Below are 16,182 nucleotides of genomic sequence, written 5' to 3'. Positions count from 1 at the left end.
GATATCGTCTGCAACGCCTCTCCTGGGCTCGTGACCACATCGATTGGACTGGCAAACCTTGGTCTAGTAAGACGATTCCCGATTTCGGTTTGTAAGAGCTGATGGTACGTTCGAGTGTGGTGCAGACGCTACGTAACCATGGACTTAATTTGTCAGTAAGACACGGTGCAAGCTGTTGGTGGATCCATAACGGTGTGGGCCGTGTTTACATGCAACGGGCTGGGTACTCTGGTCCACCTGAGCCGATCACTGGCTGCAAATAGTATGTTCAGCTACTTGGAGACTATTTGCAACCATTCATGGACTTGATGTTCCTAAACAACGATGGATTTTTTTATGGATAACAGTGCGCCATATCACCGGGCCACTTTTGTTCGCAATTGATTTGAAGAACATTCTGGATTATTCGAGCGAATGATTTCTCTACCCAGATGGTCCGACATGAATCCTGTCGAACATTTATGGGACATAATCGAGAGAGCATTTCGTGCACAAAATCGTGCACCGTGCAACACTTTCGAGATTATGGATGACTATATAGGCAGCATGGCTCGGTATTTCTGAAGGGGACTTCCAGTAACTTGTTAAGTTCGTGCCACGTCGAGTTACTGCCCTGCAACGTTCAAAAGGATGTCTGACATATCATAAGGAGGTATCACATGAGTTTTGTCACCTCTGTGGACTGTATGTTTTCCATTCTTCCAGTTAGCGCTGCGTTGGTATCTCGCGGCCACTCCTACAGTGACGGTAGGTGCGCGTCACCTGGCGCCCCGTAAGGACAGAGTGGTCGTGACTCCGTATCAGGCCCCCACAACCGCACGAGTGGTCGACTGTGAAGAGCGGACAAATTGAATAGCTGGCCGGCGGCCATTAGAGTGGTAAACTGACGCGCGGATTTCGAATGTTTATAAATCGCTTTTGGTTACAAAATGCCTTCCCTAGAGTTAGGTCACAAACATAATGCCTCATTTAAATACGTTACTACAATATACTTTTTAATTTATGAACAAACAGCAACTAGTCACTGTTTATGAATTTATGTTACGTAGTACATGGAATCTGCCGTAGCTAAAAGTTATGCACTGGACCCCTAGCATTTTTCGTAGTTCATTTACGATAGATGTACGCAAAATGCATCAAAATAATCGAAGAATTGCCCACTATGTTAATAGATACTTTCTGACTCTACCTTGCTTTAGATTTTATGACGAAAAGTGCGTTATATATGGCGTAGTGCTTTGGCAACTCACGACCAAATTATCAAGTTTCAACCTAACCTAGACCATGAAAACACTACCGATCAGCCAGCTACAACAAACAAGACTTCAGGAAGGCATCCAGTATCGCATTAGTCACAATATTTACTTTCGAAGATGTACACTTCAGTTTATATGTGTGGTTTTTTCATATAATAAATAAAACTCAACAACTGTTCCATCGAGAGAAGTTGTGAAATCAGATTACAATTACACACATTCAGTTGCATTTTATAACGATAAAAAGCCTGCTAACTCAAATTTCGTGTTGCTTGCAACTCAACTTTTATAGTTAAAATAAAATGTGGTTCACAAAGAAAAATTTATCTTCTGCTGTATATGGTCTGGAAAACGAAAGATGGATGGAACAGCATCATCTTTCAGCTTTCTGCGTTTTACGTAATTTTCAAGGAAACAACTTTCTTCAAAATGATCGGAACATATAAAATGGTATTCTGTCGGTAGGAAATCTTGCCTCCTGACAGCGTGTAACCATTTTTGTAACAGCTGTGGTTTTGAGAAAGGAAACCTGCAAATATATGCACAGACATTATGCTAATACCGTGTTACAAAAACATTTACTAAGCAAGTGCACTGACATACAAAATAACTTAAAATATCCACATACCTGTGAAATGTAATATTCGTTCTTTTCTCGAATTTATTTGTACAATTAATCGCTGCACAACTCTTCACCATTGTACTTCTTTTGATTGGAACGTACAGACAGTAGAATTACGAGTAACAAATATTGTATGTACGCCCCAACAAATATACAACGTTGAATCAGGGTCTTCATAAACAACAGTACTACACAACACATCAGACTACAACCACTATCATGGCGTCCAGCCGAAGATTCAAATTATCCCGCGACTGCAGCGCCATCAGTGAGTCTAGTTATTTTTTACAAGGTCTCTGCTCCGTATACAGGATGCCCGGAGTGCCCGGCCCCCGCAGATGCCGACCCGGAGGGGCCGACAGCGGCGGAGTTCGGCGTCCGCGTGCGCACCACGTGGCGCCACGCAGCGGCGGTGAGGCGCGCCGCTAAAAATAGCGCCAGTCCGGCTGGCGCTATTCCTGGCTGCGGCGTTCCTCACAAGGTCGCCGGCGCAGGGGCGGCACGCAGCCCGCAGCGCGCCACTAGGCGCCAGCCAGCCGCACGCGCTCCGGCACGCCTAATTGCTGGCGCCGCGCTGGAATCTTCCGTGTCCAGCGGCGCCGATTAGGCGGGCGTTCACGCTAGGGTGCGCCCGCCCGCCCCCTTCTTCATCATCCTCCGCCTTCGCGACCTCCTGATGAGCGCCAAGCCGACTGCACATTAGTGGCGGAGAGCTGGCCGGGTCGGTGACCACATGTCCCTCCCTCCCTCCCTCTCTCTCTGTGTGTGTGTGTGTGTGTGTGTGTGTGTGTACCGTACGTTCACGTCCCTAAAACCTTAAGTTGTGAACCAAAACTTTTATAAATAACGTTATTTTATATAAGCATCACAAAGCTGCTAAAATCTTTGTCGTTCTCGAACTAGTTTCGACAATAGGTCATCGCCTGGTAGACTTCAAAATTTTGAAATGCCGTACAATATATGTTCATAATTTATAAAAATGTCACGTAAGTTGGATAACTGTTTCAGATTTCTTGCCATCTCAGATTTGCATGTAGTCTCAAACTTTCGACCGACTTCCTTCCTCGTCAACGTTGGTAGTTAACTGTAGATCATTTAGTTCTTTATAGAGTCCGATAAATTTTGGGTATACGATAAATCGCACAAATCTAAGCGCTGTCAGTTCGACTAAATACCTAGGAATTACAATTACGAGCAGCTTACATTGGAAAGACCACATAGATAATATTGTGGGGAAGGCGAAACAAAGACTCCGCTTTGTTGGCAGAACACTTAGAAGATGCGAAAAACTCACTAAAGGGACAGCCTACATTACACTTGTCTGTCATCTGCTGGAATATTGCTGCACGGTGAGCGATCCTTACCAGGTACGATTGACGGAGGACATCGAAAAAGTGCAAATAAGGGCAGTCCGTTTCGTGTTATCGCGCAATAGGGGTGAGAGTGTCACTGATATGATACGTGAGTTGAAGTGGCAGTCACTGAAACAAAGGCAGTTTTCTTTGCGGCGAGATCTATTTACGAAATTTCAATCTCCAACTTTCTCTTCCGAATGCGAAAATATTTTGTTGACACCTACCTACGTAGGGAGAAATGATCATCATAATAAAATAAGAGAAATCAGACCTCGAACGGAAAGATTTAGGTGTTCCTTTTTCCACGCGCCATTCGAGAGTGGAAAGGTAGAGAAGTAGTATGAAAATGGTTCGATGAACCATCTGCCAGGCACTTAAGTGTGAATTGCAGAGTAACCATGCAGATGTAGATGTAGATAGTTGATCGAATTACATGGGATACCTCCTTTTGCCTGGCGTAGTGCAGCAACTCGACGTGGCATGGATTCAACCAGTCGTTGGAAGTCCCTTCACAAATATTGAACCTTGCTGCCTCTGTAGTCGTCGATAATTGCGAAAGTGTTGTCGGTGCACAATTTTGAGCAGGAACTGACCTCTCGTTTACGTTCAATAGATGTTCGATGGGACTTATTTCAAGCGATCTGAGTGGTCAGTTCATTCTCTCCATTTGTCCAAAATGTTCTTCAAACCAACAGCGGACAATAGTGCCCCAGTGACATAACGTATTGTTGTGCATAAAAATTCCATCGTTGTTCGGAAACGTGAATTCCATGAATGACTTCAAATTGTCTCCAAGTAGCCGACCACAACCATTTCCAGTTAATGGGTCCACCTGGACCAGAGGACCCATTCCATTTAAACACAACCCACCAGCTTACACCAGCTTGACATCTTGGGTCCATGGCTTCGTGAGATCTGCACGACACTCGAACTGTACCATCAGCTCTTACCAGCTGAAATCGGGCCTGATATGGCCAAGCCGTGGGTTTCCAGTAGTTTAGGGACTAACAGATATGGTCACGAGACCAGAAGAGGCACTGCACGCGATATCCTGCTGTTAGCAAAAAGCGTAGGACGTCTGCTACCATAACCCATTAATGCCCAATTTCGCCGCACTGTCCCGACGCACGTATCGTCTTACGTATCCTACTGAGTCCGCTGCTCGTGGTTTAGTTGCTAGCGTTGCTGCCTCTGACTCACGGGTCCTGGCTTCTATTCCCAGTCGGGTTGAGGATTTTCTCTGCCTGGGGACTGAGTGTTTGTGTTGTTCTCATCACTTCATCATCATTCGTGGCAAGATTGGACTGCATAAATATTAGGACTTTGTAGAGGCGCTGATGACCTCACAGTTGAGCGCCCCACAAACCAAACATCATCACAAGCCGAACATCACGTCCCATATTGATTCCTGCGTTTCTTTTTATGCAGTGTTGCTTGTCTGTTAGCACTGACAACTCTTCTGAAACGCCGCTGCTCTCGATCGTTAACTGAAGGCCGTCGGCTACTGCCTTGTCCAAGGTGAGAGGTCATTTCAAAAATTTGGTATTCTAGACGTACTCTTGACGCTGTATGCTGGGCAAAATTCGTTTGGCTATACTGATGTTTTAACTCTCCAGAAAATCGTCGTCAGGAAAAAACTAAATGAAAAGCAGTAACATAGAAAACTGGATTTCTATTTTGCGGAAGAGAACTGAAAGTAAATGACACGAAATGCAGTGTGTCTGATATGTAACTTTGTAAATAATTTGTCAGTTTCCTGTGAGTATAGCATAAATAATGCAGTGAGCTTCCAAATGTGTCGTATAACTTGTTTTGTCTTTTTCTTCTTCATCGTCTTCCTACTCAGTATTAGGACTAGTAGCCTGTTACGGTTTCAGGGTGACCTGAGGCTTTCCAGGTGTCATAGGGGACAATCAAAGGCTACGGCAGACAACTCCCACAAAATCTGAACATTAGTCTGAAACCAGAAAAGTGGCAGCCTCACACCAGACTTGCTACCTGCCAGCTAGCAGCTAACTGGTGGCACTAATTGTTTTGATTTCAAGTCTCAAAGAAGAAATAATAATATGAATGTTAATATTAACGACTATGGCGAGAAAAAGGACAAGAGCTACAATAAATTTATTTATATAAAAGTGAATTTTTACAATGCCAAGATTTTAAATCAGTCTAAAATGTGTAAAGTAATTTCTCTCAGCACCATACAGCTTCCTAATACCATACAGATAGTACCGAAATTTTGTAATTGTGAATTATTAATACCTTTTAAAATTCTTGCAAGATTTAAAACGAAAAGTTTGGGGTACATGGAATGGATGATAGTAAGAAGGTGAACTATTCATGCATCAATTACTAAATACTATAATAGTAAGTAGGTGAAGTGTTTATGCGTAAATTTTGTATTGCATCTGCCCCACATTTTTTGTTTTAAATCTTACAAGCATTTTCATAGCCGTTACAAATTTAAAGTCACAAATTTTCAGAACTGTTTGTATGGGGTTAGGAATATGTGTGGGGCTAGGAGAAATTATTTTATACATTTTAATCCAATTTAAAAAGTAATACGTTTAGAATCCAGTTTTAGTTAAATAATTATCTTCTGCTTTGTGGACTTATGTGAGTGTGTGTGATATTTTTCGATCGATTCCAAAGATTTTGATGAGATTACAACACGGACACATGGTAATAACTTTCACGAACATTTCAATTTCTCTTCACCTGACTCATCATCAATATATTCCTTGCTCCCGTTTATTTCTAGCGAAAAGACCGTGAAGGTAAAAATTAGAGAGATTCAAGTTCACACAGTGGTTCATCAGCAACTATTCTCCCTGAGACCTGTTCGTGGCTGAAACAGGCAAAAGGGGAAATGGCAGTGGTGCTCAGAGCACCAGACAAGAAAGCGAGTTAATATTGCATTGTCATCCAGTACAGAGCTGTATTTAAGATTTCAAGTATCTGGCTAATCAGGAAATTAGCTTAGAATTCATTGTAAAATTTGTACTGAACAGAGAGATAGACAAGAAATAACATAATCCGATACTACCCCCACTACGCATTGATCCTGCAGGACAACCTGTATGTCAGACATTGCCAAAATTTTTCACTCTCACCCTATCGAACAGACTGAAAGAAAGTGAGTTAATACTGGACTCACATCCAGTTATGAGCTATGTTTAAAATTTCAAGTCTCTAGCTCATTGGGAAGTAAAACTGAGTAAATGGATGATTTAAGAAAAATTTGAAATGGCATTCATAACAGAAACCAAACACAATCAATCATATTTTGTAAGTATAGTAAATAGTTTCCAGTAAAACAGGTGTATTTTGGAGTATACGTGTCTTTTAGTTAACCCTGCAATGTGAGGCCCACATTAATCTGGATATTCGGTAGCTGGCAGTATTTAGCACAATCCTCTACTATGCATTCCACAATGATTCAGAGAGCATGGATGTAGTAGTAGACGTAGAAAGTAGCCATCAGAGTACTGAGTAGGAGCTCGACGACAGCCTAAATGGAGCAGCTAAGACTTTGAAGTGAAGTGTCACCTACCAGAGGAAGACGGACCCGTAGTAGCCGGCGGCTCGGTAGCGGCCGCCCCAGGCGAAGCCCTCCTGGCCCAGGCTGAGGTACTCGGCCACTGTCAGGATGGGGAAGGGCAGGCCGCGCACCAGCGCCTCGCGGTAGCTGTCGCCCATCTCGCCGGGGCCCCCCCACCGGAAGCGCTCGTTGAAGTCGATGTCTTGCGTCCCGTTGCCCCCGCCGGTCGCTGCAATACAGAGGAGACAGTTGCTCAGCCACACTCGCTGGTGACGTACGCGCAGCGCGATAATCATTTGCAAAGGGCGTTGCTGATTGTGCTTTAAATAAAGGCGTCTAAGCTAAATACACTGCCTCACGAAAAAAGTGAAGCACCCAGAAGACATATACAGACCAATTGTATGTATGTAAATGATTAGAGCTGCAATTATCTTTGATATGTAGACCACCCCTCAGAGATCATTAGTGTTGTTCGTGTTTTGTGTTGTTGGCCTGGTAGAATATGAAAGGGGCGAGAACAGATATTGAGCAATCACTATAAAGGATGCCACGTACTCCTGTGGGACAGCCCCATTGGCACCTGACGAAGTTTGGGAAGGGCCTCATTGTGGGTCCCCAGTTTGCCACCTGGTCATGTCATGCAATGTCTAGATATGTGAGACATTCAGATGTGACAGTAGTCCAATGTCAGACTGCATGGAAACGTGAGATCAAGTGTTCAGTCGACTATGTCTTACCACAAGGGAGGATTGCCGTATTGGGAACTTAGCGTGTCGTAGAATTCGATGTCATCCCACACCACTGGTCAGAGACTAGCAGCAGCTGCACTAGGAAATTACCATTCCACGCGCAGAATGCCGTTAACACCACAACACTAACGACTGCGCCTGGATGGTGCCGAGATCAGGAAGCACGGATAACTGGTGTCACGTTGTGTTCATCAGGACATCAGGAAATTGCGGATCCGCACCACTCCCGATGACCATCGTCAGCGAGTATGACAGGGACCTGGTAAGAGGTCTTGTTCTTCTATCGTTTCGGACGTCTTGGTGTGAGGAGATCGACCGGTAGTGGTTAAGCAAACTCTGATGGCACCACGGTACGTCATGGACACCTTGCATCCTCACGCATTCCTTCTCGCGCGACGGTAATATGGTGCCATATTTCAAGAGGACAATGCTGATCCAGACATGGCAGGTGTCTGTATGAACTGTCTGCACAGTGTTGAGGTACTCTAGCGACCAGCGAGATCCCCAAAGCTATTCCCGATGTAATAAGTGTGGGGCCATCTCAAACGTCAACTTCGCCGTTTCAAACGTCAACTCCTCAAGGGACTTATAGGGGGCTAGTTTGCGGTCTAGTTTGCCTCAGGTGAGGACCCAGCAGCTCTGTGATACCTTTTTCAATCTAAACAGTATAAGCATCCAAGCCAGAAGCGGGTGCAACGTCATACAGCTAGAATGAGATTTTCACTCTGCAGCGGAGTGTGCGCTGATATGAAACTTCCTGGCAGATTAAAACTGTGTGCCCGACCGAGACTCGAACTCGGGACCTTTGCCTTTCGCGGGCAAGTGCTCTTACCATCTGAGCTACCGAAGCACGACTCACGCCCGGTACTCACAGCTTTACTTCTGCCAGTATCTCGTCTCCTACCTTCCAAACTTTACAGAAGCTCTCCTGCGAACCTTGCAGAACTAGAACTCCTGAAAGAAAGGATATAGCGGAGACATGGCTTTTCTTATCAGCGCACACTCCGCTGCAGAGTGAAAATCTCATTCTGGAAACATCCCCCAGGCTGTGGCTAAGCCATGTCTCCGCTATATCATTTCTTTCAGGAGTGCTAGTTCTGCAAGGTTCGCAGGAGAGCTTCTGTAAAGTTTGGAAGCTAGGAGACGAGATATTGGCAGAAGTAAAGCTGTGATTACCGGGCGTGAGTCGTGCTTCGGTAGCTCAGATGGTAGAGCACTTGCCCGCGAAAGGCAAAGGTTCCGAGTTCGAGTCTCGATCGGGCACACAGTTTTAATCTGCCAGGAAGTGTCATACAGCTAAGTGGTCTCTAACAAGTTCTTTGTAAATGAGACACGAAATTGGAGTATAATCACTGGAATAACATCACATATCCTCTTAACCCCTGAAGTTTCATTTAGTTTCCTCCACCCCTTCCAAATGCTTCACTTTTTTTGTTAGGCAGTGTAAGCTGATGGTTTCAGACAGTCGGAGCTGTGCAAACGCTTCATGAACAAAATAACACACGTCTGTAGAATAACGGTGCGGGTCGCTATTTTCAGTCGTGGACTGAATGCTATATTTGCTTTTTTAGGGAAAGAATACGTTTCTGGCGGGCCGTTCCTGACCGCGCTTGTAGGCTCGTCCTCTTCGCTAAGGATACCAGATCAGGTTTCCGTTACGCAGCCTCGATATACAACACGATCCGATAAAATTTGGCATACTCTTTTTTTACATTTATTCGACTGTTTATAGCTTACATGACATTTAAATTAAGTTTACATGTACCGATGGGGATTGCAGCACAAACTGTGTTTGCATTCAAGCTCTTTTGTATAATTTTTTTTCGTTTTCGTTTTCGTTGTTATAATTACTTTACGTTATTATTCTTATTATTGTTATTCTTGACTGCTTGACTGCTGAGACATACGTAACACATAATCACAGTATATATATATATATATATATATATATATATATATATATATATATATATATATATATATATACGACGACGTGCTGAAAAGTAATGGCTACGAATTTTTATGTGAAAACTCTCAAAGATTTTTAAATGAAACAAACGTTTCATTTAATCTCCATATTTGTTTCTCAAAATAGTTCCCGTGGTGACGAACACGTATCTCCCAACGAGACACCAGTTTGCTGATCACGTCACTGTAGAATGTTTGACTTTGTTGACTGAGTCACTACCTTACCTCTGCTTGCACCGCTCATGGCCATCAAAACGAAATCCTCGAATGCATTCTTTAAGTTTGGGAAACAGATGAGAATCGGATAAGGCCAAGTCGTAATTGTATGGAGGATGATATATGGCAGTGAACCGAAGGCGTCGGATTTTTATACGTGCCCCAGCGCTCATGTGTGGGCTGGTACTATCATGCTGAAGGAGAGGATGCTACATTTGTAGACGAATATTTTGAATTCGAAAGCCGATTGTAGCATGCACCGACGAACTTACGTTACACACCGCCGTATTACACGCTACAATTTGGAGCCTTCTAGTGGCAGAAGATTGCAACTTGGTCAACGAAGTGGGGAAGTCGACGGAGTATATGCACGATATGTAATACCTCAAGCGATACTGAGAACAGAATAAGAAACTCGGAAGGCATTGCCATATATATATATATATATATATATATATATATATATATATATATATATATATATATATATAGGGCTATTACAAATGATTGAAGCGATTTCATAAATTCACTGTAGCTCCATTCATTGACATATGGTCACGACACACTACAGTTACGTAGAAAAACTCATAAAGTTTTGTTCGGCTGAAGCCGCACTTCAGGTTTCTGCCGCCAGAGCGTTCGAGAGCGCAGTGAGACAAAATGACGACAGGAGCCGAGAAAGCGTATGTCGTGCTTGAAATGCACTCACATCAGTCAGTCATAACAGTGCAACGACACTTCAGGACGTTCAACAAAGATCCACCAACTGCTAACTCCATTCGGCGATTGTATGCGCAGTTTAAAGCTTCTGGATGCCTCTGTAAGGGGAAATCAACGGGTCGGCCTGCAGTGAGCGAAGAAACGGTTGAACACGTGTATCTGGACATGCTGGAAAATTGGCTCATGCCACAACTGGAGACCGACAGCGCCGACTTCATCTTTCAACAGGGTGGTGCTCCACCGCACTTCCATCATGATGTTCCGCATTTCTTAAACAGGAGATTGGAAAACCGATGGATCGGTCGTGGCCTCCACGCTCTCCCGACTTAACCCCATGCGATTTCTTTCTGTGGGGTTATGTGAAAGATTCAGTGTTTAAACCTCCTCTACCAAGAAACGTGCCAGAACTGCGAGCTCGCATCAACGATGCTTTCGAACTCATTGATGGGGACATGCTGCGCCGAGTGTGGGAGGAACTTGATTATCGGCTTGATGTCTGCCGAATCACTAAAGGGGCACATATCGAACGTTTGTGAAGGCCCAAAAAAACTTTTTGAGTTTTTGTATGTGTTTGCAAAGCATTGTGAAAATATCTCAAATAATAAAGTTATTGTAGAGCTGTGAAATCGCTTCAATCATTTGTAATAACCCTATATATATATACTGAAGCGCCAAAGAAACTGATATTGCCGTGTGTATTCAAATACAGAGATACGTAAACAGGCAGAAAACGGCGCTGCGGTCGGCAACGCTTAAATAAGACGGCTTAGTTGTTAGATCGGTTACTGCTGCTACAATGCAAGCTTATCAAGATTCAAGTGAGTTTGTACGTGGTGTTATAGTTATCGCACGAGCGGTGGGACACGGCATCTCCGAGGTAGCGATGAAGTGGGGATTTTCCCGCACTAACATTTCACGAATGTACTGTGAACATCAGGAATCCGGTAAAACATCAAATCTCCGAAATCGCTGCGGCTGGAAATAGATCCTGCAGAACGGAACCAACGACGACTGAAGAAAATCGTTCAACGTGACAGAAGTGCAGCTCTTCCGCAAAGTGCTGCAAATGCTGCAAATTTCAATGCTGGGCCATCAACAAGTGTGCCGGCCGGAGTGGCCGAGCGGTTCTAGGCGCTTCAAAAATGGTTCAAATGGCTCTGAGCACTATGGGACTTAACATCTGAGGTCATCAGTCCCCTAGAACTTAGAACTACTTAAAACTAACTAACCTAAGGACATCACACACATCCATGCCCGAGGCAGGATTCGAACCTGCGACCGTAGCGGTCGCGCGGTTCCTGACTGTAGCGCCTAGAAGCACTCGGCCACCCCGGCCGGCTGAAGTGAATTCTAAGATGGGCAAATTGTTAGTATGTATGGTGGATGCTTCCGTAACCAAGGTAGCAAGTGATCGGTGTCTCAAGAGGCGGTGTATGGAATATTTACGACTTACAGCGAAAGTCGAAAAAGTGTTTGTTCAGTGATTGAGACGAATTGTCACTGAAGAGGGATAAGTTACTTTGCAAGAATCAGAATATTTGTACTGTAATACCTTTGATGAAAGAATTTTGTCGTATTTGGCTGAAATTTCTGGGAACGCACGCGCTTAATACTTTAACAGTGAACCGTCCTGTGATACAGAACGCCTCTCTTGCAGCGTCTTCCACTGGAATTGGCTGAGGATCTCCATGATGTTTTCGCGCTTGCTGTTACGAATGCTGCTCTTCTTTGGATCTTCTCTATTTACTCCATCAATCCTATCCGGTACGGATCTCAGACTGACGAGCAATTTTCAAGTACTGGTCGAACGTATGTTTGTAAGCTGCTTCCTTTGTCGATGCACTACATTTCTTGAAGATTCTTCCAATGAATGGCTTCTGGCATCTGCCTTATTCGTCATTAGTTTTATGTGTTCGTTCCACTTTAAATTTTATCTAAATAACTCCTTCCAGTGCTTGTTCACAAATCGTGTGATCGTACAATACATGGCTTTCTGCCTATGTTTTCACAGAACACAACACTGTTTATGTTGAATGTCAATTGCCAATCCCTGCACCAAGTATCAGTCTTGTGCAGGTCTTGCTGAGTTTCGCTACAATTTTCTAGCGTTGCGAATTCTCTACATACAACAGCATCCTCCGTGAAAAGCATCATGGAACTTTGGACGTCATCAACTAAGTAATTTATATATACTAGTATAAGTGCAGATATTTCTATTAGTGATTAAGGACGGTGTACTGAACAATATTACATCAGTAATTAAGTCATTAGTAATTGTTGTGGTGTACTGAGATATCACTCAAAAGACATTTTGACAGTTAGTACCAGAAGTGCCATGGAGGTTTGTCCACAGCAGGAACATCGCTGTGCGTAAACCAATCACGTTGCCCGCGAGAAACACACCCCTGGAGCGGCAGGGCTACCAGGAAGAGAGACGCGCGCTAAAAGTAGCCGTGCAGGAGCAGAAACTGTCAGTTGCAAGTTGTAAGTCGATCCGAGTCTTGCTAGGGAGTTCCTGCAGAATATTCATCGTGTCTTCAAGTCATCGAGTGAGACAGAAAGAACGACCGAGAGATAGCCAGTGGTTACTCTTCAGAAGAAACGAACAGAGAACAGAATTATCGTATAGGGACGGAGACCGCTTGTCTAGAGATTTAACTGAGTACTGTTGGTCTGGAGTCGTTCTTTTAATGTATTTTACTATTCACTATTCTGTAGTACTTTTATTGTATGTGTGCTGCCCTAGAACCCACGCATCCGTCCTACCAGAACACCATTATTAGTCTTTCCTTCAGCGACAGCAAGATTTGCATCAAAATGGACGCCCCCCCCCCCCGGCCCACAACTATTATAGCCTTTAGAAGTCGTATGATTTTACGTTGGTTAGTACCTCCAAGTACATGTGGCAAGAGAAAGCTTATTTTCCCTTGCGCAGTTGTTGAAGTGTGTGTGCGTGGACGTAAAACAGTTAGTCTATACCGACAGGCTTACTCCACTTAGTGGTGCAGTACGACCGTGCAGACAACAGCATATCGTAAAGTTTGTGAGATATCGGTGGGAAGACTGACGCACAGAAAAAAAGACACACTTATGTGTGCACATATTAAGGTACCACATATAAAAATATCTGCCCTTATACCCTTTCCGCAGCGAATTATGAAAAGTAATGGTTCCATAACATTACCTTGTCACACATTCCAAGTTACTTTTACAGCTGAAGGCCTCTCTCTGTTGAGAATGACATATTGTGTTCTGTTTTCTAGGAAGTATTCAGTCCAGTCACATAGTTGGACTGATTTTCCGTGTACTGGTAATTTGTTCACTAGGGGCAGTGTGGAATTGTATCGAACGTCTTCCGGAAGTCAAGGAAAACGACATTGACCATAGTGACCGTATCTGCTTTTTTGTGGGTCTTGCGGACGGACAGAGCGAGTTGGGTTTCACACGACCATTGTGTTCTGAACCCATGTAGATTCCTACAGAGAAGATTTTCAGTCTTCAGAAAAGTCGTAAGACGCCAGTATAAAACATGTTCGAAAATTCTACAGCAGACTGACGTCAGAGATATAGGCCTATAGTTTTGCTTGTTTGTTCGACGACCCTTTTTGGAAAAGGTAATGACTTGTACCTTTTTCCTTTTCGCTCCTCGATAGACCTAAGGTACACTGCTAATAGAAGACCGGAAAATTCTTTCGCATACTCTATGTAGAATCGAGCTGGTATTGCGTTAGGTCCAGTAGCCTTTCCTTTATTGATCGAGCTCAAGTGCTTTGCTATCCGCTGGTCACATACTTCGATATCTGTTATTTTATATTGTAGGAATTAAAGACAATTTCTTTCAATCAATGGAGCAAATTGAAAATTTATGCCGGACCTGGATTAGAACCCTGTTCTCCTGCTTACTATGCGCTAGCCACTACGCCACGTGGTCACAGTGGTCACCACAACTGCAAGGCCTACCCTAGCACGCGCCTCATCAGACCCAAATTCGCAGCTTTTGCACGCACTACTGATGTAAAGACACTGCCCACTTGTAGCTAATGTCTAATTCCTTTGAACCTATCTGTATATATTCCTTTCTGTCTCAATCCATAGTGGCTGCAGGATCAAAATAGTGTCTGCTCCTTTTTTTTCATGTCAGAAAGAACAGACACTACATTTATAATTAAGTAAGGCGATGATGGCTAATGATCCCTTCAGTGCGGGTGGACACCAAGCTCGAATTCTTACGGGAACGAGGCTAATAAACAGGAGCACTATGTCAGTGCTGTGTGGTATCAGTTGAGAATTTGGGTCTGACGGGAGGCGTGTTAGGATAGTACGTGCAGGGGTGGTAATCACTGTGTCTGGGTGGCGCAATGGTTAGTGCACCTGACTTGTAAGCAGGACACTCGGGTTCGAATTCCGGTCTGGCGTAAATTTTCAACTTGTTCCATTGCTATAAATTAATGCCCTCTGGCAATTAATGTCTTTAATTCCTTTGTGTCTTGATTTTTCATTTTGTAGTTCGTGCTACGATTTAGAGTAGAAACTACAGTGCGATCTTTCTCTGTGACACAGAGTGCAGAGGGGCGTCCAGGTTCGAGGGGCAGCACTGTGGCATACCCGTAAGTACACTCCTGGAAATTGAAATAAGAACACCGTGAATTCATTGTCCCAGGAAGGGGAAACTTTATTGACACATTCCTGGGGTCAGATACATCACATGATCGCACTGACAGAACCACAGGCACATAGACACAGGCAACAGAGCATGCACAATGTCGGCACTAGTACAGTGTATATCCACCTTTCGCAGCAATGCAGGCTGCTATTCTCCCATGGAGACGATCGTAGAGATGCTGGATGTAGTCCTGTGGAACGGCTTGCCATGCCATTTCCACCTGGCGCCTCAGCTGGACCAGCGTTCGTGCTGGACGTGCAGACCGCGTGAGACGACGCTTCATCCAGTCCCAAACATGCTCAATGGGGGACAGATCCGGAGATCTTGCTGGCCAGGGTAGTTGACTTACACCTTCTAGAGCACGTTGGGTGGCACGGGATACATGCGGACGTGCATTGTCCTGTTGGAACAGCAAGTTCCCTTGCCGGTCTAGGAATGGTAGAACGATGGGTTCGATGACGGTTTGGATGTACCGTGCACTATTCAGTGTCCCCTCGACGATCACCAGTGGTGTACGGCCAGTGTAGGAGATCGCTCCCCACACCATGATGCCGGGTGTTGGCCCTGTGTGCCTCGGTCGTATGCAGTCTTGATTGTGGTGCTCACCTGCACGGCGCCAAACACGCATACGACCATCATTGGCACCAAGGCAGAAGCGACTCTCATCGCTGAAGACGACACGTCTCCATTCGTCCCTCCATTCACGCCTGTCGCGACACCACTGGAGGCGGGCTGCACGATGTTGGGGCGTGAGCGGAAGACGGCCTAACGGTGTGCGGGACCGTAGCCCAGCTTCATGGAGACGGTTGCGAATGGTCCTCGCCGATACCCCAGGAGCAACAGTGTCCCTAATTTGCTGGGAAGTGGCGGTGCGGTCCCCTACGGCACTGCGTAGGATCCTACGGTCTTGGCGTGCATCCGTGCGTCGCTGCGGTCCGGTCCCAGGTCGACGGGCACGTGCACCTTCCGCCGACCACTGGCGACAACATCGATGTACTGTGGAGACCTCACGCCCCACGTGTTGAGCAATTCGGCGGTACGTCCACCCGGCCTCCCGCATGCCCCACGCCCTCGCTCAAAGTCCGTCAACTG

General features: G+C 44.8%; 1 protein-coding gene across 1 annotated transcript in view; it reads right to left on the bottom strand.

The window, feature by feature from the left end:
* Window positions 1-16,182, bottom strand: part of LOC126174772 (dual oxidase maturation factor 2-like) — a 714,319-nt gene that overhangs the window by 252,478 nt on the left and 445,659 nt on the right. Inside the window, exon 5 of the mRNA XM_049921113.1 lies at window positions 6,787-7,003. Within this exon, the coding sequence (XP_049777070.1) occupies window positions 6,787-7,003 (217 nt within the window). The remainder of the gene's footprint in view (window positions 1-6,786; window positions 7,004-16,182) is intronic.

The sequence above is a fragment of the Schistocerca cancellata genome, chromosome 3 (assembly GCF_023864275.1).
Source record: "Schistocerca cancellata isolate TAMUIC-IGC-003103 chromosome 3, iqSchCanc2.1, whole genome shotgun sequence".
NCBI lineage: Eukaryota > Metazoa > Arthropoda > Insecta > Orthoptera > Acrididae > Schistocerca > Schistocerca cancellata.
This window is presented reverse-complemented; position numbering and strand designations above follow the sequence as displayed.